This window comes from Pseudonaja textilis, chromosome 2 (assembly GCF_049901715.1).
Source record: "Pseudonaja textilis isolate UNSWEBS1 chromosome 2, rPseTex1.2, whole genome shotgun sequence".
Lineage (NCBI taxonomy): Eukaryota > Metazoa > Chordata > Lepidosauria > Squamata > Elapidae > Pseudonaja > Pseudonaja textilis.
Window position 1 is genome coordinate 96,215,016 of NC_141991.1, and position 24,814 is coordinate 96,239,829.

Below are 24,814 nucleotides of genomic sequence, written 5' to 3' on the forward strand. Positions count from 1 at the left end.
TTCTATTGCCTTTTCTAGCTACTTCTGCTGACTGCGGCTGTCTGCAATTTGGCAGCTCGATTCTCGTCATGCACAAGGTTGACTCAGCCTTCCATCCTTCCGAGGTCGGTAAAAGAGGACGCAGATTGTTGGGGAGTCAATATGCTGACTCTGTAAATGGCTTAGAGAGGGCTGTAAAGCACTGTAAAGCAGTATATAAGTCTAATGCTATTGCTAAGGCGCTATTGCTACTTGGCTGGGAATAATTCTGTGATGAAACCAGGCAATTGAATTTCCAGCTACTTTGCCTGTAGCAAAGCTACTAAGCCTTCCTACTTTAAGAATAGCTTTACTAGTGGTAGTCTGACATAAAACAACAGTCTGTGCACTGTCCATATCAAACATTTGGGTGTATTGTACCATCTGATTGAAAAGCAAGATTAATATAAGAAATATTTTTTACAAGGCCACTCAGAGTCTTCCTCTTATAGGTAAGCCCTAATCTATCAGGTCACAGCAGGTGGCTGCACTTAGGTGACTGGCTAATCAGGATCAACTCTGGCTAGTGTTTAAATGAGAGTCCTTCAGAAAATCTCCGTGCTATAGCTTAGGAAACTTGAAAAATACTTCTGAAAGAAGGTGGCATCAAATGATTTTTGTTGCCGAGCAGACTAGATTAACACAATAGACCTGAAATGCATAAATCCAGCTGGCAGCAATGTGATTTAGCACACCTCTAATTTTCTGCAGCCATTTAATGGTCATCTTGGACAGTTGCTACCTCCCTCTGCTAGCCCTATTAGGTAAAATGCTCCTTGACTTGAAAATGAGGGTGGAAGAGTTGCTATTAACAGTTTTGCTTCAAGTCAGAGCAAGTGCTTCTCTGCTTCACAACTTTGCTAAGTAGACTTCAACTCCCAATTCATCCATCTTAAAGTTGCCAAGCTTGAGAAATGGCAGGTTAGAGCAGCACTGTCACACTCTCATCCCATGGGCCAGATGCATCACGCGCTGGCCACGCCCATGCCTGATTTAGCGAAGGGGGGAAAAGTTGTGATGCATCACATGCCGCCGTGACGATGTGAGTTTGACACCCCTGAGTTATAGGATAGGAGTAATTTATTCCCCTCTCTCCTTAATATAATTATTCTGAATAGCTTACAGACTGTATAAACTAAACTGAAAATAACCACAATGAGGCTCAAAACAACCATAAATAATCATTGTCACACAAGCTCTCACATAAGGACAGAAAAACAACAAATAAATGAATAAAATAAACAGAAAGTAAGATGGTAATAGGCATAATGCAGAGACTCAAGGAAAGATCCTCCAGATCAACAGATATCTTGAACTGAGACAGCCTAGAACTTTCTCAATGTATCTTGAGAACATTGATGCCCTTAAAAAAAGAAAGATAAAAAGCAGTAATATGCTAGCCCTTAGACAGAGCAATGTCCACAAATCACTAAGCCATGGTTTATAAGGTACAGATTAAATCAGATGGACTACAACATTCTAAACCAAAATACATATGTTCATAGATCATGATGGCTGGGTACATACAACACATTAAGCCAAAGCCAACAAACTATGCTTTAACCAAACATTGTTTATCCAGCTCATGTGAAAGGGTAACTAGAGAAGATGCTTGTCCTTGCTTTTAAAAGATAATAGATGTAGGGTTTAAAGGGGTGGCCTAGAATTGGGGATAACCAAATTCAATCCACTGTATTATGAAAGTATGTAGGTCTCACTAACAGATGAAGATGTCTATACTGCTGTTGTGTGAATAAAAGGAGAATGGAAGCATAAATGTTATTTTGCACCCTAGAGAAGTTGAGGTAGAAATGTGTAATTGCCAAATAAAAACAGAGTAAAACAATATTTTATTAAAAGTTGTACTTCCTGGCTTCCTCTAGGTAGACAAAAGCCAGACTGTTGCATTTACCCATAAACTATGCTGAGGTACCAAATTTATAGGCAGTGGTGGAGCCAGTGCACACAGAGGCCTGCTGAATCTATCTTATAGCTTTAGAATGACCTAGAAACTGGCCTAAGCTTCTTTAAGCCTTTCCAAAAGAGACATCATTCAATATCCTTTTAGGACAGTTGTCATCTGTACAGTTACCATTGGAGGAAATGCATTGAAGATGCAAAGTTGCAATTGAGTAAATGCATACATAAATGTATCGTACACCTTAAGACTACATCAGTAACTGATTCTTATATTGTAACATAGCATACAGAACAAGAAGCATGTTTAACTCCTCTATCACAAAGTAAATGATCTGATACTGAGCTGCAAATCTTGGCAATTCACTCAATTTCTCCAAGTAAACAATTTGTTCCTTTTCCTTTAGATATTTGGAACTGCTGTCATGTCATTCATGTCTATTTGTTTTCTGTAAAAATGAACAGTCTTTAATTGCATTTCTTGTGCTTCATGATCTAACTCTTAGTCATCTTTGTTTTTTCTTTTTGGTCTCTCTTTTTTTAAACTTTGAAATGGTGACAGGCTGCATAAACATTTCAAAGCTTTGCAGAACAATATAGCTTCAATTGGCCTCCTGCCTTCTACAGCCCTCTGCTGACTGTACATGCAATCCTTGGTTCATCTTTGTGCCTCAATTATTACCTGTATGATTTCCTACCCATGCTGATTTTTGAAAAATTCTTAAAAGGAATGCATTTTTTTTAATTGTAAGAACCAGATGTCCAATATCTGTCTTGTTCCAATTAAAAGTGCTCACCATCTGCAGTAGACCCAAAAGTACACAAAATATCCTTTTCCTATGAATGAATTTACATATCATAGATCGATAAAATAAATTGTTGATCATTGCAACATGTGGCATATATACATAGACACCATTTTTGACTAAACTCTTCTGTATTTCAGCCACAGATAATTTATACATCTGATTTGTCACTAAGAGATATTTATTCAATCTTACTAAGCTATGATATCATTTGATTTTAGAGTAACATGTTTGAATCCAGTTCATTGTGGTAGCCATAAATTTTCAACAAACCCTAGTTACTGGACAATATCTTATTGCAGTATGTGATCCAGCCCATATATTTCTGGAAACTAAGATAAGGTCAAAGCTGGCTTTTAGATGTATTAAGAGTGCAAGTTTCTTAACTTAAAAAAATAGACACCCTTCCCAATAAAAATATACTTCCATAGAGAGCCCAAGTTACTTAGACATATGTGGTTCATTAGTTCTTAATAGTTTTGAAAATGTAAAGATGATTAAATATGCCAGTACAGATGGATGAATTTTAAAATTCTGAAGTAAAGGAAATAATTGTGACATGCAGTACAGTAAGTTATTGTTTAAAGGAGCTCCTAGTTTACTTGGCCATCTGGGCTAACTACATTTGGGATATAAATTGTATTTTGACCTCACCACAGTTTTGGTTGAAATCCTTTTAAAATAATTTACATTCTCACAAGGGAGAGGGAGGAAAACCCTTTTTGTAATGTTGGAAGAATTGACCTTCTGGGTTCAGTTCCAAGTGGGGAAAAAGACACTGGAAACATGGAGGCTGTTTGGAAGGTTTAATGGTGGACAGGAGGACCACATGGCCTGGAGCTCCAGAGTGAAAAGGAAGGATGATCACATGCTTCAAGGTGAAGGAAGAGATCAAGAAGGGCTGATATGCTGAGAGTGGCTGGGTTTTATAACCTTTGTTGGGATTTGAATTGGAGTTTGTATTCTGATTGGTTGTCAGGGACCATGCGGGGGCAACTCTGTAGGCTGTCCTGAGCTCCAGGCTTGGTTGAGCCTTGCTGGATGATGATGCACTGAAAAGGGCTTTTGAGCAATTGCTATAGCTTTACCTGGAGATCTTTGTTATGTAAAGTATTCTGGCCCAGGCCTTAATGGCCCACCCATTAACAAAAGTGGTGGTGGGGGGAGCTTCTACTTCTGAGGTGAGTTTCTGCTTCTGAGTTTCTACTCTTTTTAGGGGAAATATTCTGCCTTTTTAAATATTTCCTAGGATATTTCAATTTTCTAGGAGAGGTGTGGGTGCTAACTTCCTACAATAGAAAGGAATAAAATATTACTAACATAAATTTATTATCTGCATAAAATAACATAATTCTCATACTACATTAAGCCATAATTGGGTTAACTGTGGTTTGCTACATAAACCAAATTTACACAGCATGCTAAATTTTCAGCTCACACATCAATGGACTAAGATCGTACAATATGGTAACTGAAAATAAGCAAAGCATATTATCTCTTAAGAGCTTATGTGACTCATAAGATGGGGGACCACTAAGGGAGTATGGTGTCATGGTCAAAGCAAAAAGACTTCCCTCAGCTATGGAACCATGTTAGGGACTTTACTAATAATTCTTTAATTCTTTAATCGTTCTCTCAGCACCACCACCACCCGCCATTTTCATGGTGGTTTTTCTTGAGGAGACAAATAGAAGGAGAGTGCGCTAAATATGCCCTCTTGAGTTTCTGAAGGAATGATAAATAAATAAATATATATATTTTACTTAATGAACAAACCACAGCTGGCTCTATTCACACACTAGTTTCTTGATTTTGGTTTAAATACATTATGTGAACTCAAACAATTTACAATAGCTTGTCTTAATTTATGAACTTGGCCTTAGGTATTGCACCCACCTAATCTCATGTAAGACTAGTTATTCTACATATATCTGTATAATCATCAGAAGCTGATATTAATTGATGGCTAAATATAGAATAGGAGTCATACATTTTGCTAACCCATGATTTAACAATAGTATAACAAGCCACAATTAGCTTGATTCACACAGCCAAAAGTCTTTGAAATATTAATCCAAACCACATCTAGTATGAGACATACCATTTGTAATGTTTTAATCCATTATTAAATAAACCTTAGCTCATCATAGTGTGCAGAACCACTAAGTGTCTTCCCTAGTATTGTAAAGGGTTTGTTCAATTTTGTCTTTGTTACATGAATCTGAACATGAACCACGTCAACTAAAGCATAACGAGTTTGCCTTTGCCATTGCATACATTGGCTCAAGGATGGAAACATTACTTTCAACCTGATCCAGTTAAAAACGCTTCAGACATTCTCATCTGTGAGTTAAGGGGCCAAATGAAGATTCCTTGTGGATTGGCAGAAAAAAAAATTCTTCTAGGATACATTTGCATCTTGGTTAGGTGCAAAACGGAGGTGGGTGGAGAGAAGCCCATGTATACTTTGTAATTTATTACATAATTACAAATTCAACATCCCTTTCGTAAGTGATCTTGTAAACTGGGTGGGATTTTCTCTTACTTTTTTCTCTTATATAAAGGACTGTATGTGTATTTGTAATACATGTATTTGTATTGTATTAGTATTAAAGATAATTTTCAGCCCACCTTTTCCAATGTTGAAGAATAGTATCAATATTGATACTATCTTCTGGAGCTGTAAGTTCAATTCAGAAGCCTCCAAAAATGCAAGGGCAAACCATTTTGTATCATGTCAGGAAACCTGTATGGATGTGTAAGTCATCAGGATTTGAGTTTGCTCAAAGGCAGCCAACCTTTTTGACTTCTAAAGTAGTGTAATAAACATTCCCAAAGACAAAGGAGAATCCCCCCCTCCTCTTTGCCTTTTTTTCTTTTAATTTTTATTCCTGGAAATATTAGTCCCCTATGGCGTCCAATTTCTGAAATTACAAAATCTAAAATGTCTGTTACAAATTAAGTTAGATGAAACAATTTAGTTTTCATGGAGGTACTGTTTCTTTGTCTATTTGTCACAAATGGTTTATTTGAATTGAATTAAAGTCTGATTTAGCTTTTTATAATTTGTTTCAAATTCTAATGATTATATTTAATTTTTCTTTAATTCTGGAACTATGTTAAACTCATCAGCTGGCTTTGCAAACTTGTTGTTTTGAATATTTCTGCTAGCCTTCAGATAGCTTAAAAGGTCATTTTTTAAAAATGTGATTAAAAAGTGAGGTTAGCATTCCCAAAGGTTGTGTGTCATAGTTGCGAGTGTGATGACTTTTCTTCATTTTTGCCATTCAGCCCCACGGGAAACCACTATCCTGATTGCTCTTTGTGAGGACCACCCCTGCGTGTGTGTGATCCCCTGTCCTCTCCTTATCCAGAGAGGTTATGTGTGACTGATCTACTAATTTTTGGTTGTGGCCTTGGCATCATCTTTTCTCATTCAGAGTCATCTGGCTCACCATTCCTCACCCAGACATCCTGGGTGGTTGAATGGTTTCTTGTGGCATTGCTGTCAATGCACCCACCTAGAACCTGGCAAAGGAAGGACACTGATGTAATGGCAGCTGTGCTGTTAAATTCCCATTATCTTGACAAACTAAGCGGGGCTGGTGCTGAATGTATAATGTATTTGAATGAGAGACTTAGAGCAAAGCCTAAGGAGGTAGTCTAATAAACATCCCAGAAAAAAATGGCATTTTTTTTCAGGTTGGGGCCAAGAAGCACCCATGAATGCATCCATGAAGTCACTAGGAGTCAGTAGGAGTCAAGCCTATTTACTTTAAAGCAGTAAAATTATCTCTCTACTGCAGACAGTGAAAATAAGGTGATTCTTTAAATGGAATTTACTGTTTGCATTTTGCTTTTTAAATGCACTATATTCTTTTTCATTCAGCCCTGTGAACCATAAGTATTATAATTTATTATGCAGGCAGTAAGAAACATGGTGCTGAATGCCAAGCACCTATGCTGAGCTTGGTAGAAGTAAGACATGAGTTAAGGGGCTGTTGGCCACATCTTAAAGACTCATTTTTATTAAGGGGTTAAGCTGTTGTGGATAACAGCCCGCTTACATATATGTCTTGCGAAATGGTTTGAACTATATTAGACGTGAGTCCTTATTTATTTATTTTTCAGCTGGATCAGCAACTTAAAAACATGAAGGAGCTAATGTCAGCCTCTGATGACGGCTGAGTCAGAACCCAACAGGGTTCATAAAGCCGAATCTCCTATTTCCAGTAGCTGAACTGCATCAGAATGTGTGATGTTCCCTGCTGGCTCAGAGCAAAGGCCAGTCTGGCAGAATTTCTTGCTGGTGAAAGCTGCGCCTCGCATTTTAAAAAGAGGATCATACTGCGAAGGCTCGGAGTTCCAAATTACTGATGGACAAAATAAAAATAGTGGCTCTCTATCTGAAGAGCTGCATAAACCAATACATTAATTTCGTGTGGTTCTGTTGAATGTGCATTGCAAAACACCTAGAACTGTATGATGTGAGAGACAGATAGATGGTAGAAGATAGATAGATAGATAGATAGATAGATAGATAGATAGATAGATAGATAGATAGATAGATAGATAGATAGATAGATAGATAGATAGATAGATAGATAGATAGATTGTATAAGTTAATTTCATGCAGTTAATTCTGTTGATCCTCCCATTTTAGTAGCAGAAAGAAACATCTTAAACAGAGATCAAATGCAACCTGCTTATGCAATAAAATAACTTTCTTCTTTCCCGATTACTTCAAGTGAGGCAGTAGATCCAGGCGAGAGATTTGTGAGGTCTTTCGGAACGCATTGCCACAAGAAGTCCCAGGGATGGTTAAACCCAATTACTACTTTTTGAAACATTAGATAACTTCATCTACCGGTGGCTGTTCATCTGAATGGCAAAAGTCATTCCTCCTCCTCCTCCTGCTGAGGATAGAGACTTGCTTTGGGAACAGCGCGTGGACCCCGGGCCAGACCCCCTGCCTCGAAAGTCCTCGGCGGAGAAAGTCTTTTCTCCTTTACCCAACCAGGCGCCGCCTTGGGGAACCTGCCCGAGAGCTGACGGGCGGCCGTCTGGCGGCGATTGGGACAGGCGAGTGAGAGCCAGGGGGGCGGAGGTGGGGGGGGGGCGGGCGGGGGAGAGGGTTGGTATATTGCCGCAGCTGCGGTGGCGGCAGTTCGGCTCCTTTGCTTCAAAGCAGAGCGCGGTGAAGAAGAGCAGCGGCGGCGGCGGCGGCGCAGCTCCTCCGGATCCGAACCGGGGGATCGGGGGCTCTTTGGGGCGAAGCTCTCGCCCAGGGAAACGAGGCGACGGCATTCGGAGCGGGCAGGCGGCTCGCGCGGCTTCCAGGTAAAGGCGTCCCGCGGAACGGGGTTGCCCTGCCGGATCACAACTGCGAAGCCCGTCCGGAGTCGAGAGGGGGGCTCCGAGAACAGGGAGGCGATCGTCGCCCCCGCGTCCTCCTCCCCCCGCATGCAACGTAACCCCACAGATGGCCCAGGAAGGGGGCGCAAGAAAGCGAAAGCCGGTAGAAGTGGATGCGGAGCGCGGGGTGAGGGGGGGAAGCTACTCGGGATGCGGAGAAGCCAGCTCGGTTTGGATCGCGGGATTGGAGGCAGGGGGGGGTGTTGCTGAAAAGTTAACTCTCGATTCTCTGCAGGCACCCCCACCCCCCTCCGCGCCCACCGGAGCCTGGATGGGGTTGCTGAAAGTAGAGGCGCCTGTAAATTAACGTGCGGCTGCAGTGCGGCTTCAATTCACACCTGAAGGCTACTACTGAGGAGAGACCGGGGTGCTATTTGCCGAATCGATTTTTCGGAAGGAAAAGAGAGAGAGAGAGAAAGGGAGGGAGGGCGAGAGAGAGAGAGAGAGAGAGAGTGCATCAGCGCACCAACGTGCCTGCCGTCCCTGTCCTATTGTTTCTTTTTTTACTTTTCTTATATGTATCCATTTCATATATTCATAACTATGTTTATACTTACACCTGTTATAATCGCTTGACAAAATAAATAAATAAGAGACAAGAGACAGAGAGAGAGAGATTCTTCAGGTATCCATTTTAGTTTAGTCTCAAAAGATTTCAGGGCAAAGGAGAAACTCTTGCTCCGTCTTTCTTCCCTCGGTATGAGGAGGGGTGTGATTTTTTTTTCTTACCGACCTAATTTTAATTTAAAATAGCTTTGGATGCACTGGGGGGAGAGGTGGGGGTTGGCATTCGAATGCAATTAAAATCGTGGCATTGCAATATTATAACCAAGGATAAGAGGGACCCCCTCCTTGGCATAACGCAGGGAAAACCTGCTAGGTTTGTAAAGTATGGGTGTCATACCAAATGCATTCATTCATTCGATATCGGTGCACCGAGGTATCTAAGATTAAATGTTGGGCTGCAATTTAATTCAGGGGATTCATTGGACTATTGAAAAACTGTTTTTTTTAAAAAAAAATATCCTGAAATATAGGATACTTTTTCAAAAACTCTTATGAGCCACAAGAGGGGTCACCCACTATTCCAAATTGGAACCTCCCACCTCAACTGAACGGCCATAAAGTTTATCTTTTGTTTATTGAGCTACTAGACATTTTATATGACCACCTGTATATGAACACTGGGCAGCTAAAAACAAACAACGAAGACAATATAAATAAACCTCTAAGGAGATTTGTTCAACTCCAGCAAATGACACCATATCAAAACAGTCATAATGCGATCAGCAGGCACCATAAACTCTATCACACACACCATGCCTATATTGGGCTGACTCTATATTCTTGCCCAATGCCTAGGAGAAAAAAAAACAGGTCTTCACAATCTCCTGAAAGCCCAGATGGATAGGACTCTCCCGATCTGGGGTTTGTGGGGTGTGGGGAGTGTCACTTCACTAGACAGGCTGTGCAACATAACCTCTCCTCCCCTCCCTCTCCCCCTTTAAATTGTGCATAATGGAGTTTATGAACAGTTAACTTATGAATAAATGAAATTAATCATAATTTTTAAACAGGTCTTTGTTGGCAGCAGTTTTAATATAACCTGCATCGTAAAGTAAATATGGAACTCTATGATGGTTATGGAGACTTCTGCAATAGGGTAAACTCAAACCAGAAAAGAGTATTCAATTGGAGTTTATGCATAGTACATCTATGTAGATAAATAAGATTGTACTCAAAAGCACAAGAGTTTGCTTCAATTTTTTAGAAGTATGTGTGTGTGACTCTGTATGTGTGAGAGAGAAACAGACAGATGGGGGGGCACCCTATAGGGAGAGAAAGGCACATAGTTTATTAATGAACTATTGTGTTGAACAGCATGAGCCCCAAATAAGCAAAGTTTACTGAGTTAATTTCTAATAAATTTTAGATTAAGAGGATTAAGATTAAGAAAGCAGGCAAATACGAAATGAATAAAGAACTTGTTACTTGTTATTTTGTGAAAATTGCTCTAAGGAATAGGGCAGGCTTTAAAGTAAGCACACATTCTTAATTCATTCTGCATGTTTGTGGACTCTTAAATCAATAGATGGTAGTTTAGTAAGAATGCAATCATATATACCCAGTGGTTGGGAGAGAAATTCTTTTGAACTTCATGAGACTTCTTTTCAGAAAATGATGCTTATAGTTACAGATTCTAAAGAAAGTTTATTTTTGTGTGTATGTTATTTTCCATGTGCAAATCAGTGTTATCTATGGAATATATTGGTAAAAAATTTTGGGTTCCTGAAACTTGAAAAGTGAGTTGCTATGTACACATGGTGTAGGGTTGAATTATAATTTGAGTGAAACCATAAGCATTTATCTTGAGAAGGAGAAAAGTATAACCCCATATTTATCGATTACTTGCGTATCTGTCTGTTAAAATAAGAAAATTTAAATGCCGGGATTTTTGTCCATAAGCCTACTAAAATATTATGGATACATAATCAGGAAAAGCACTTTATGAAATCTTTTCCTCTAATTTAAAACAACTCCTTGCCCCCGCACAAATATACACACTAAATTCTGGAGGTCAGCTTTGATTCAAATGAAATCCCAAATAAGATGCTCTTTTAAAAGCTATATGGATGGAATCCTGTTAATTCTAATCTGACCTGATATGTTCTGGCTGGTTTCTTGAAGATGTCTTGCAAATCAGACTTGTTCATAAAACAAAAAATGAGCAAGGAAGTCTAATATCCTTGACATGTGTTCATAGAACTTTTTACTTCTAACGGTTGCCTTCTTGTGCGCCACTGTGACCACTGGAGGAACTGATCACCAAAATTGCGGCCACAAGAATGACAGTTGCTCAGCGAAACTTGCCCCTAATCTGTGTTGGGATTGAGGCCATCAGTATTTTCCAGGCTGTGTGCCAGGGAATAAAAGGATGGTTCATAATAAAGCCATGGGAGAGTCACTGTTCAATGTCAGCCAAGAAAGGAAGGTTTAATAATGGATGACCCCTTCATGCTCCTAGGCATAGAGAATATCCCTCCATAAAAAATTAGCTGTTTAGCTCTAAAGTGGATCTTATTGGGTGCAGAAGCAATGGAGGGGTTGCCTCCAACTCTTAGGATGACAATCGCTTCAAATTTGAATTCATTCAGGCTAGCAAAACTAGTCTTATAAACTAGGATGCCATTATTTATTTTCAAACAGTGGGTCTCCTACCTTTCCAGTTTACGGGACTACTGGAGTCACGAAAAATACCATAAGGAAAAGCAAGTTATGTTTGCATAGGATGAAAAAGGAAGCATGCATGTAAAGTGAGGTTAGACAAATATTCCTATTCCAGGTCTTTGAGATTTCAAGAAAGAGTCTGGAACTGGGATTGCTTACAATCAAATGGGGAGACCATAACAATTAGAAACCAAAGGAAACTTGCTGAAGTAGACTCCAAAGAACTGGATTCATAGCCAAATCCATGGCTACTTGGAAAGTTCCTGGCTCAGTTTTCATTATCTGATGCCACATTATAGGTTATTGACAAACCCTTACTGATCTTCCACAAGCAGGCCAGCTAAGATGGTACAGATGACACCAGTCATGCTTTGTTTAATTTATCATCTGAAATTGGAATTGTGGCTTAGCCCCTTTTCAAGCACTCCAGAGGTGGTGGGAGGGGTAACAGGAATAAGGAAGAGGCGGAGGTTTCTGCAGCTAGCCTTGATAACAGGCAAAGGTGGAAACATGTCATACCATCATAATCCAAATTCTGCCTTTTTGTGTAAGTACTAAGAGATGAAATTTGTGCATAACACATTGTATTACTTCCCTCCCCTTTGTATGCACATGACCACGCATGACAGGAAGAACTATCATTCTTCTTTATGGTGACCTGCGTACTGTATATGTGTGTGTTGTATTAAAGGTAATATCTCCTTTGAGTTAAGCTTGACTCCTGGGGATTTATAGACGTGCATTACATTTCTTGGCAGCAGCATGAAAAATGCTTTGCTGTTGCCTTCCTCCAGGATATCTTTTAATCTACAACCCTGAAATTTCCTGGTAGTCTCCCATCCATGTACTAGCCAGGTCTGGCCCTGCTTAGCTCTTGAACCCAGACAAGTTCAATTAAGCGCTGCCACCTTTTGCAGCAGAGAGGGGGAAATACTGACAAATACCTCTGAGCATCAAACCAGCCTGTAATTTGTATTTTATGAAATAAGATTTATGAGACAGGGCTTGACATGGAAGCACACGGTTATTAATGACAGCTGAAACGGAGATGTGACCAAAACTTTGGAGTAATAAATGCAGATAGGATGATTCTGCACTGATGGTTCTCCCGCCCATGGTTTTTCAAAGCAGTGCCATTTTTTTTTTCATTTTTCATTTCATTGAATGTCAAAGCTTTATTGATGCATCTGGGAGGAAAAGATCCCCGACATCATGACACAATTCCCATTCCCATTAATCTTGTCCTCCCGGAAAGTTTGGGAGAAACCACAGGAAACACAATTCATTCTCCTTTCCCAGACAGCTAATCAGTTGGGGTTTGGTTGAAATTAGGTATTTATCTCCACAGGCTGCTGTGTTTTTCCAGTTTCATATCCTGCGACGTGGTTTCTTCTGGTCTTAGTGCCACCATTAATATTCCACACACTGCATCTATATTCTTTTTCAGTTCTCATGGTATTTAATACTAAAATTGCAAGCGCCCTAACAAAACATGAGATAAATTAAACTACTGACAACATATATACAGGTAGTTCTCGACTTACAACCACAGTTGAGCCCAAAATTTATGTTGCTAAATCAAACATTTGTTAAATGAGTTTTGCCGCATTTTACAACCTTTCTTGTCACCATTGTTAAGTGAACCCTGCAGTTGCTAATTTTGGAACATGGTTGTTAAGTGAATTAGTTTCTCCATTGACTTTGCTCATCAGAAGGTTGTAAAAGAGGATCACATGACTCTGGGATTCATTAATATGAACCAGTTGCCAAGTGTCGGAATTTTGATCACATGATTATAGGGAGGCGATGTTGTGTGAAAAATGGTCATAAATCTCTTTTTCTAACACCTTTGTAACTTTGAATGGTCACTAAAGGAAGTTGAGGATTACCTGTATTCAAGTTTTACTTTTAGTAGTACCATAAATGCTATCATAGAACTTTGAATTGGATGCAGGTACCTATCACTAAAATTTCTTTAATACTAAAGGAGATGTTATGTAGATCCTGCTTGAGCTAAGCTGATGAAAATTAAGCATTTTACTCTTAGCATAATAACCAATTATTTGGGAGTGGGGGAAACCTTTGGTTTTAAAGGTAACATGTAAAATTTAAAAGTAAATAAAACTGAAGTTTGTAAACCATGATTTTTTTATTTAGAGTGCTGGATAAACCCCATATATTGTATTTTAATCAAAAAGTGTATCTGAGAACTCATAGCAAAGTCTAATAAAATCTGCCCAAAAATAATTTTATTGATTTTGGCTTAGCATAGTGCTTAAACTTAACCAATTAGGTTTATTCATCAGCTGATTTAAAAAGCAATAGTTTAATATGAGGGAATCAGATCATTTGGTCTTAGCCATATCTTAGCTAGGTTGATTTTATTCATTATCCATTGCTCTGAAACAAAGATTTCTTGTCAAATTTCTGCATCCTATTACTTAAGGTGACACTGTTTCTAGGGAACTGGAAATCTAGACTCATATTTCATGGGCTGCCTCACCAAAATTTGATATCACAAAAGAAAGGATGGAGTAGAGAGACACCTTGCCTTGAAAATAGTTGCTGTTGTGAGATTTTACCCTCGAGGATCTAACAACAAAAGTTGCAGGAAGTATGGATCAAATGTTTTCATTCACCAATGTATGTTCCCCTCTGTAGAAAACGAAAATCCTCTGTAGACAATGTTTGGAATCTGTAACTTGGAAGTGGGGAGACTTCGGTTTTATTTCTATCATTTTTAACAAAGGCTCATTACTTTTCAGGCCCCGCAATTGCAGCAAGGATATGCGGACTTTCACAGGGGACAGAAGAAAGATAACATGCTAAGAAACAAAATGATTTCTGTATGTGCAAAATGCATAGTGTCGAGGTCCCCAATATTTTGGACTTTATGAACTTGATTACTGATGTGACTAATATTTCTAGAGTGGGCAGGGATTGTCAAAGAACTAAGTTGCAACATTGGAAAATTAAGTTGACATTTGGCATACAACAGTGGAGCATGGATGGATGGATGGATATTTTGTCAAAGTTTACACTGACTTTCTTTGCAATTACATATTACCATGAATTTTTTTTCTTCTCTAATTGCACATTACATAGGGTATTTGTAACTGTTACCCTTTAAATATATCAAATTTGACATTTATATTTTTGTTGTACTGGTAATATTTTATAAGTGCAATAAAACAAAAATAAACAGCCAAATTTGAAAGAGGGTGTACAAGCTGCATCAGGAAGCAGGCGTTGAGATGTGATGGGCTTTATATTGTCTGTTAAACATCTTATGTCTCTGCTGTTTCTCTGTCTCTGGTGCTATCATCTTCCTTCCCCCCACCCCACCCCCCCGCCGCACAATTCTACTGCAATGCTATCTTCAGGCTTATCAGAACACTTTGCAAACATTAATTAAAGCCCACATCTTTCCACAGATGAGGCTTAGACAGAATTGACAGGCACAAGACGTGTGTGTCCATAGGTGGTAATGCACGCTGAGCTTCAGGAGACAGACAGGCTGGCTTAGTGGTGCTGATACACCTCTGCACTGACACGCCATCAGCTTCAGGTCCCAAAGCTGTTTTTTTCATCACGCCATCAGCTTCAGGCTTTCTGACTGACCATAACTACCTCCCTTTCATCTGTGTTTCATTTCGATGGGGTTTTTTTCCCCCATTCCACGAGGGGAAAGAAGAATGATTATTAAGCATCTGAATGAACATTTTTCAACCCAAAGAAGCAAGGAAAATAAAAATGAAAGAGATGTCAGGCGTAGTCTCAAGTGGCCAAGTTTTCAACACTCCCATATTAATATTCTATTCCTCAGATGGATCAAACCTTCCTTGGGTTCTTCTGGTAAAAATTGTCCTTTCTCTCCATATTTAATCTATCCCTGAAGGTGAGGTTTATAGCCAATAGCAAATGCAACCGAGAAGGTGTTCATTTAAGCAAAATATCATTGCAAGGCCAAATTGTCCTCTAGTTCAGGGGGCAGATTTATAACGGGGACACCTCTCCACACATTGCTTGTGACATCCCATGTAGTTACATTCCTCAGCAATGACTTTTATGTCATGTCATAAACCAATTGGCACTTTCCACAGCCTGGTAATCCCTGGAAAATTCGTGCAGGCTGAACTGTGGTGAAAACCACAACCCTCTTTTTCTTTGCCCACCTCGTTCATATAAATCTTTCCTGGAAGTGTGTCCTTCCCCGTTGCATGCTTGTTTACATAAATGAGCTATTCGCTTGCACATTTCTTAATTTCTCCATGAAGAGGGAAGCATTCACATTTTTCTTAAGAATATCTTCTCTTAAAGAAGGGAGCTGCTGGTGTTTGTCATGACACCTAGCCATCATCTGGGTGCTGTAGAATTGCCTACAGTTGGCTGCCTTGAATTACCTAGCAATGAAAGTAGACCACAGCTAGAGATGAACACTGGGAATAATGCAATTGCAGCATCTTAGTAGCTTATCAAGAAAGAAGCAAGATTCAGGGAATTGTTGGGCAGAGATGAAAGTACAATGTATCCAGGGCATTACTGGGGGGAAGATATACCTGGCCCGTGGGGACCCATCTCCTATAACCTGATTGGCTGGCTAGCATGCTTGAAAACAGAGGAGAAGTAAGCCTCTCCACAGATTCATTTTTTCCGTTTCCTCTGCCCTTGATATTCTAGTCATGAGAGGTGGTGGCAATACCAATTGGATAATGGTGATGGCTTTGGCACTGACCATGTTTTGGGTCAATGCAAAGGATACAGAAGATCACTGCTTATCTGGAGGGAAGCACAACATCAATCCAAGCGCAAAAGAAGAGTTGGGCATCTGCCAGATTTATGCAGAAAGTAAGTATGGCTTCTCTATAGAAACTTGTAGAATTATGTAACAGAGAGAGAAAATGAGAGTATGGTAGGATGAGAGGGTATAAAATATCCATAATATAGATGATGATGGTGGTGGTGGTGGTGATTTCAAGGCCCTTCACACCAAAGTAACTGGGTGCCTTACAATTAAAATCCTGAAAACACGATAAGTCAAAAGAATATACATACACATACACACACACACACACACACACACACACACACACAACTTTTGACTTGCTGAGTCTATAACCAGATTTTGATTGGGTTCATCTGGCATACATCTTCCTTGGTCTGGACTGCAATTGTTGGAGGGGTAGTTTGCAGTAGACTAATATTATAGTTATTCTCAAGCCCAAGACATAGAGATAATGACAGAAGATTTCTTTCCATAGATGCCTGTTGCTCAACAGAAGTTGCCCAGGAACTTTCCAAAGTCGGTGCTGGATCTTGGAATCGTTGTGGAAGCCTCAGCATCAGGTCATCCCCAAGTCTGCTCTTCTGAAAAGAAGGGGACCCCACCTATGTCAGCCATGGGCCCCTATGGCTTGTGAAGCTGGGTCCTGTCTCATGACCTTTCCTCTGCCAGCCTTTCTGATCACTAAATACCAAGAAAGCGGGGGGACGGGTCTGATGCCTGCCTTACTTTTCTCCCCTGCATTTTAGGGTCAAATATTTAAGCTTGCTGTTGTTTCGTTCATTTTGGCAGGTGTGAGGAGTACCTTCAGCAATTGGATTGTTTTTACCACTGCTCCCCCATTGCTGCTCAATGGCCTCACCCTGAAAAACCCACAGCCCTGATGGCTGTACCTCTCTGCCAGAATTTCTGTGACCAGTGGTAAGTTATCACGTCTTCACATCTAGAAGAAGACCTGCTAGGGAGGAAGAATGAAGTACAGTACCTGTTGAAGGTAGAAGACACAAGAGAAACTTAACAAATAGCTCTGTTGTCGTGATTGAAAGCATACATATGCACATTGGGCTAAATAGAACCATGACCCTTTACCTGTTATCTGAAAAGAAGAGCCCATATTTCTGAAGAGACACATATCTTTAAGGCCATTATTTATAGAAGTGTTATTGGGATTTAATTAGGCAGTTCGGTGGTTCAAATCCCTAGCACCCCGTAACGGAGTGAGTTCCCGTTACTTGTCCCAGCTTCCGCCAACCTAACAGTTCAAAAGCATGTAAAAATGCAAGTAGAAAAATAGGGACCACCTTGGTGGGAAGGTAACAGCGTTCCGTGCACCTTTGGCATTTAGTCAGGCTGGCCACATGACCATGGAGACGTCTTCAGATAGTGCTGGCTCTTCAACTTTGTAATGGAGATGAGCACTGCCTCCTAGAGCTGGAAACGATTAGCATGTGTGTGCAAGGGGAAACTTTACCTTTACCTATTTAGGATTACCATGATTGGGGTGCAAAAATCTGGATAAGCACTAGATGGCAGCATAGGCCTTTGCTACCATCTACAAAGCAAACATATACTAATCTGATGTAGTCATTTTAAATTACTGAAAATTTGAGAAAACTAGTGTCCTATTCTCTATTGGTTCAACCTTGCTATTAGGGGAATAATATTTTTAAAATTAAAAAAAAAATTTCCTGACAAGATTAAGTGATTCCATTCAGGAAAATTAACATCAGGCAAAAGGAAGGATTTAGGTTTAGAAATTTGACTTGGGTAGCAAGGGAATACGAATGTTGCTTGGAGAACATTCCCATCCTTTTACTTTTATTATTTTGTTAGCCAATGTGATAAAGTATATTATTTTAAAAATGAATAAATTTGTGGGGTAGGGTGTTCAGAGAAGGGCAGAGAAGCTACTAGCAACTAGTGTAAAAATTAACCCAGCAAGTGAAAGAATGTCAGCTTTTTTTGGTTGAATATAAAAATCTGAGGTTCTCCCCTAAATTGAAAAGGGTAGGGGCTTACTCTGGGGAGTTTCAAATTCAAATTCCTCTCATAAGTCTCACTGAGTGAATTTGGGTCTGTTGGTATTGAGTCAAATGCCAATGAGCTGTCTTTCATATCACTCAAACTTATTGTCCACTCAGGTACGATGCTTGCAGAGAGGATCTGACCTGCCCTGGCAACTGGCCCTGGGGAGCTGATGGACATAACTGTAGTCAGGAATGCCATTCCTTTGGCCAGGTGAGGACACTAAAGGTGCTACTTAGCCACAAGCAGAACCGTCCTTCTGTTTCTTGCTACAGCATAAAGGTGTCTGTGCCAAGGGCCACTTTGTTGGAGACAACATTCCCAAAAGTAGGCAAAACCAAGGCAAAAGACAAATTGGACCAGAACAAACAGACAAACATACACATATACATACAATCTAATTAAAGCCACTTAGGGTGATTAATCTCTTTCAGCTGAACAGTTTGCCCCTTCAGACGGGAGTGGGTTAAAAGTACAGATATCTTCACATATGGAGTACAGGAGTTTCAGAAATACAAAAAAACCTAATTTCAGAATTCAGACCAATGTTTTTTAAAATTTGTATGCATTGGATGAGATCATAGTATGTTTATGTGAGGGAACATATGGCATATGTTTGTACAGGGCCTGAAAATGATGCGTAGGCTGTGGCTTCCGAAACTGAAGCATGTTTGAGAAGAGTAACTGGAAAGTGGAGAGAAAAACAGGAACTGCATTTTCCTGAAAGGCACCAATTACACTAAAAAACAATCCAGTTTTCAGTGTTAATAACACATTCCCAGAACAATTTGAGTTTAACCCATGTGACTTTTATAGCAAGCCTTGCTTTTCCTCAAATCTGAATGATTTCTAACACTCAAGAAAAAAAATCAAAGAAAAGTATTGTCAGAGGGTAGGGATAGGAATAGGAAATGGAAAGAAAAAAATGCCATATATAGCCAAATGTTTATAGATAAATGTTTTCTTCCTTGTAGTTTTTTTTGTTTCCTATATCCTGCCATTTCCCAATGGTCTTCATGAACTCATTACATACAGTTAGTTTATATAAAATTAGCTTTCTATGAATACTAATGGTGTTTGTGACTGAAAAAATCTGCAACTGGCCAATTCAAATGAAAAATATCTGAAAGTTAAAGTTTTTGTAGCAGTAACAACTCCCTTATCATTGCTAACTCCTTGCCACAATTGTGTTTGTTTTCTTGAAATATTGTGGAACTTAGAAAGCAACAGTTTGATCTTTGGTTATAAACATACACACAGGACTGGAATGGTTACTGATAGACAAGGGTTATTTACCATGAAATATAGTGATTGAAAGAAGCAAGAATTGTCCATTATTTTCTACTAACCTCTCACTAAAAATGATTGGATTGTCTCTTTCAGTAACATGTCACTTGTATACTGAAACTGAAGTGCAGGCAAAGGATGATGGTGGCTTGTCTTGAAGCTGATAGGAAATATACTTTTGTTAGAAAGTGGTGGTAGCTGATGGCCATTTTATGGATTCATTTGCCACTTTTAACCCTTTTTTTACCATAAAAGTATCTGGGCAACATTAATAAATGAAGTGTCTTTAATATTATGAAGCCTATCATAGTATTCCCACATAGAAATATGAGTTATATTCTACACAAGGAATAGAACAATCACCATTAGGGACAGGTACATGACTTCCTGAAAAAGTTAAATAGCAATGGTTCTAATTTTTAGAAATCAAATCCTGTTAGACTGCTCAGGTTCTTTGCATCATGCCCTTTGGGGGGAAGATTGCAATACTTTTTATATTCCTAACTTTCTAAGCTTCTATTCCAGTTGCTTTCCAACCTGAAAGCAGGTTGGAAAGGAGTTTGAGGAGTACCTCCCAAGGAAGACTTTTTTTTTTTTTTTTTGGTAACACGAGCCTCTTTTTTTCCCTTAGATGTATAAGGATGGCAAGGAGCTGTGTGAGAACATCTGGGATGATGCTTTCATCGTAAGCACTGACCCTTGCCAGTGCCTGATGCTGGATGGCTCTGACACAGCCTTCTCCACCTCTTATTCTCACCTCAAAGAGAGCAACAGCCTAAAAGAGATAGACATCAACAAGGCAGGCAAAGAAAGAAAAGATCGCGTGAGCCCTTGCAGAGGCAACCTTTTACTTCAGCGTCTAAGAAGGAATCTGCAGAAGCATTCTATTTTTGTGGAAGATATGGAGGGAAGTGGAAGTGGATTCTAATCCAAGGTAACCATCCTTCCAGAAGAAAAAAAAAGCCCCCTCTCCAGTGATTGCCTGGAGCTTGGGGGGGATCGCTTGTGATCTATGCAATTCTGTCACATCCTATACTACCAGCTTCCTGCCATCTTCTACAACTCTTGTGCATCTCATGGCGTAGGCTGTGAATCTGGCACTTTCCAGGACTCTTGAGCCCTATGCCCTAGCAATAGAGGTTACACCATTAGGGCACCTCTTGGGAACTTGCCTGGAACCAAGATTCCCCAAATACCCAGAGTAGAAAAGGTGTTAGAGAACAGTAAGCATTTCCCTCTCTGTCTTCTTTGTGTCCTAAGACCTGTCTCAAGGAAGAGTCGTCATAGAACGCAAAACTAATGAGCATTAGTTGAAGGGAAAGCATCCTTCATAAGCAATTAGCTAAAGGATAATATCTGCAAGGGAGAGAATGAACAGGGGCCAAGGGAGGATGGAGTGAAATAATCAGTGCTGGAAAAGTTAGCCTCGGTTGTTGCCATGGCTTCAAATACAATTGCAAGTAGGACTCAAGTATAATGGAAGGATCTCCCTGAGCTCAAAGAAAAGGAAAAATAGGGGAAGTTAGATTAGAGACCAGGATGGCTGACTTTCCTGTTTCATTTGTATGCTGGAAAGCAATGGTTACTGGAGGACCAGCATTGCTAGGTTACGAAACTGGATTACATCCAAAACAGATTTCTTTTTCAAAGCAACCCAATCTGAGTGGGAGAAGAGGGAGAGAGAGATTGTGCAAAAGTGAGTGATTACATAATAAACAACCCATGTCAAGGAAAGGGTTTCAAATCCTAGGATAATATACACAGCATCTAAACAGAAGTGGTCAGTGTAGATATATGCCAGTCAAAAAACATCTAATCAATGGTGGCGGTGAGAGTCCAAGAGTTGTCATGCTCATGTTCACATCTTTACATAGTGCTCCTTGAGCTTCTCCCACCAACTATCCTCTCACTCTAAACCTCCCTTATATTATACATCCAAAACAGACCCATCGTTATCTGTCCGTCCATCCTCATTTATCAGCTGTACTTCATATTGTTTACCTTGGCTACGCTTATGACAAATTTCAAATTATGGATTGATTCAAACCTATTAATATTGTGGGGAAATAAAAAAAAAAAGGAGTGCGTGTTTGTGTTTTATTACGAGAATGTGTGAAAAAAAAAATCAATGTAGAGGATTGGATGTTAATGATTGTTCTAGAAGGTACGTATACAGCTCTGAAAAGAAAACTCTCCGCCCAGTTTACCATACACCAGATAAAGGAGGATTAGTCATATCCTGAAATGTTGCCAATACTTTCCTGGTGCAAGGGCTTATGAGAAACTAACATTAGTTTGACAAATTGTATATTCCATACTCCCAAAAGTTTGTTACTAGAACAGGTAAGATTTGACTAGGGAAAGAGCCAACCCGGTTAAATGCATAATGGCATTATGGACAGTGGTAAATTAAACAGAAATGTGGTAAAATTTCCATTTATAGTTCAAAATATCATTTTTATTTTTCATATATCATAAACCAGTTGACAAAATATAGTCAAGTGTAGTTACACACTGCATGAAGGCATATAGACATCTGGGCAATTGGCATTGTAGTAAGAGCACTTTTTGAATGACACACAGGATATTAAATGTCTTCTTTCCATTGTTGCACTTGGTAACAATCAGAAACCATCCAGATATTGTTGAATTACAATTCCCAATGTATCTCACCATTATCAATGCTACTTGGGAGTTGCTGGGAAGAGCATCTGCAGGCCACAAGCTATCTATTTATAGACTAAACTAAGCTTTCAAGATTGGATTATATAACCCTGAAATAGGACTGTTATATGTCCTGCTAAGAGGCCATGTTCTATCACTGCCAAGGAGGATACAACAAACATGACTTAGCCTTTGAGGAAAGGGAAAGGAGATGGAAAGCCTGGAAATTAATTTAGACAGATGAGAAGGAAGGATGGATAGTCAAGCGCAAGTACGACAATATTCTTCTATGTCAAAAGAGGCTTGGTAGAGAAGCAGATCTTGGAGGCTCTTGAAGAGATATGAAAGGAATTTGTTCAAAGAGGGGAAGGGTGTCTTTAAATAGAAAGAAACAGGCCAAGCTTTCAGAGAGGAAAGAGATCAGGAACTGAAGTAGAAGAGCATGTGAAAACTTGGAAAACAAAATGGAATTATATACATCGAAGGAGTAACGGCTGGAGAGATAATGCATTATTAAAAAATAAGGGCCTGCAAAATGCAAAAAAGTGACTCTCCTCCACACTGAGACACTGTCATATCAATGCCAAGCAACAGCAGTAACAGTATTTTGATGATGCTTCCTTTAAGTGTCTTCTGTAACAACGCTGTAAAGAGGATTAATATGGTGCCTGGAGATGGGTTGGAAAGGTCAGCAAATCAGTTTATGATTTAAGTGAAATTTCAAACAGGGACTTCATTTCAGTTTCATGATCACGAATACTTCTTTCAACCCTTGATCTTTTCCAAGCACTAGCCCATCTTCACTTCAAAGAAATCAAGACTGGACAAAACAAAAAGTTATACAAAAGAAAAGTCTTAATTAATTAAGAAGGATTTCTTGGTGTGCTTTTTATTTCTATCATAAATAAAAGTAATTTTCATTAGTTTCATTATATAACCCAGCTTTATATATATATATATATATATATATATGTTTTCTGAGTTCTTGGGTATTTATATGTGGATCTTTGGTTGTTGGGTTTTCTCCCGCGTAAGATTGAAGTATCTAGGCGCGTTCGATGAAGTCTCATTCATCATCTTCAGGCTTCTGTCTCGGCTCTGTGCTTTTCAGAGTAATGTGAGATTGCAGCTGCTTCCTCCTTTTAACTGCCAGTGGGGTGGGACTTGATTGGGTGGGGGCTTGGCTGTGTTCTGATTGGGTGGGGTGTGTTCTCATTGGTAGGGGTTTGGTTGTGTTCTGATTGGTTGGGGGTTAGCCGTGTTCTGATTGGTTGGAGCGTGTTCTGTTCAGGTGGGGCTTGGCTGTGCTCCGGTTAGTCTTAGTTGCTGGGGATTTGAGCTGGAGAGTTGTGATCTTGCTGTTTGGCTTCTAGTTCGTGGTCCTGTTGCATCTTCATAGTGGGTGTCGGTTTGCTTCATGTATGGCTCGGAGGGTTTGAAGTGGGTAGTGATGCAGCTGTAGTGCAGCTTCTGGTCCATGGTGGTGTCTCATCTTCTGAGTGGGTGAGAGTCTGTTTTCTACATGGAAGTGTGGTGGTGGCATCTTGTGTGGCTCTCATGGGTGTGGGTCTGGTGTCCTTCTTCATGTTGGTACTCGTCTGTTCATGAGGCGGGTTTCCAAATGGCTGGAAGGCGGAGGTGTCATCTCGTTTGTTCATGCTGTGTGGGCGTTTCTATCTCTATGGCTTCTCTGATTATTCTGCTGTTGAAGTGTTCGGTTTTGTAGTTCTGGTATTTTTAAAATCAATTTCATGTCCTGTGGCTTTGAGGTGTTGGACCAGGGAAGAGGTCGTTTCTTCTTTTTGATTGCATTGAAGAACATAGACTCATCAAAGAAAAGCGACTCTTCCTCACACCTCTGCAGATCATAGCCTCACTCAAGAACGAAGCCTGAGAAACGCCACGAAACTGCTCACCTTCGCCTAGGAGACCTGCATGCAGTCCCACACCTTGAAGACTCTCCACTCGAAGATGGACCGACAGCCTCGCTGCACCCTCGCATCTTCAGAGGCAGAACAAGCTGATCCCTCTCATCCCCCGGCAGAGCACAGCCTGCACGCCTCACATCAGCCCTAAAACAACCCTCTCAAGCGCCCCACAAGTCACCCACTGGCGTTAGGAGAGCGCTGCATCTACTCTACCGGCGAGAAAGTGAATGGCTCTCACGTGCTATCGATCTCGGAACAAACACATATATATATATATATATATATATATATATATATATATATGTATGTATGTTTTCTTAAGTTTTCATGGGTACTTATATGTGTGTGTGTGTGTGTGTGTGTGTGTGTGTGTGTGTGTGTATATATATATATATATATATATATACTCACAGACGAACACAATGATGGCAGATGAGATTCTGCCAAAACGTTTCTACAACTTTAAAATCACAACTATAATGACGTGGGAAAATACCGAACAAAGCTGAATACCAGACATGTAAGTACCCACGAAAACTTAACATATATATATATATATACAGTATATATTTGCGTGTGTGTGTACAGTATATATATATATTCAGTATATATATGTATTCACACACAGTCAAGTTAGTCCTGGAATTCAGCCAAACATTACCATCATAAGTTGTGCCAGTTGTTACACATGTCAACGTATTACAGTACCTGTTTTTATGACCTTTGAGGAGTCCTTGGTGCTC

General features: G+C 39.8%; 1 protein-coding gene across 2 annotated transcripts; it reads left to right on the top strand.

The window, feature by feature from the left end:
* The first annotated feature begins 7,796 nt into the window (after positions 1–7,796).
* RTBDN (retbindin) lies at positions 7,797–23,072 on the top strand. 2 transcript variants are annotated; one of them, XM_026696309.2, is made up of 6 exons: positions 7,797–8,081; positions 16,065–16,232; positions 16,646–16,730; positions 16,960–17,088; positions 18,309–18,405; positions 20,111–23,072. In XM_026696309.2, the coding sequence occupies exons 2-6, from the start codon at positions 16,067–16,069 to the stop codon at positions 20,405–20,407; spliced, it is 774 nt and encodes a 257-aa protein (XP_026552094.1). In that variant the 5' UTR covers positions 7,797–8,081; positions 16,065–16,066; the 3' UTR covers positions 20,408–23,072. The 2 variants fall into 2 exon arrangements, with proteins under 2 accessions (XP_026552094.1, XP_087780719.1); XM_087924593.1 differs by having other exon boundaries at positions 7,943–8,080; positions 16,049–16,232.
* The last annotated feature ends 1,742 nt before the right edge of the window (positions 23,073–24,814 follow it).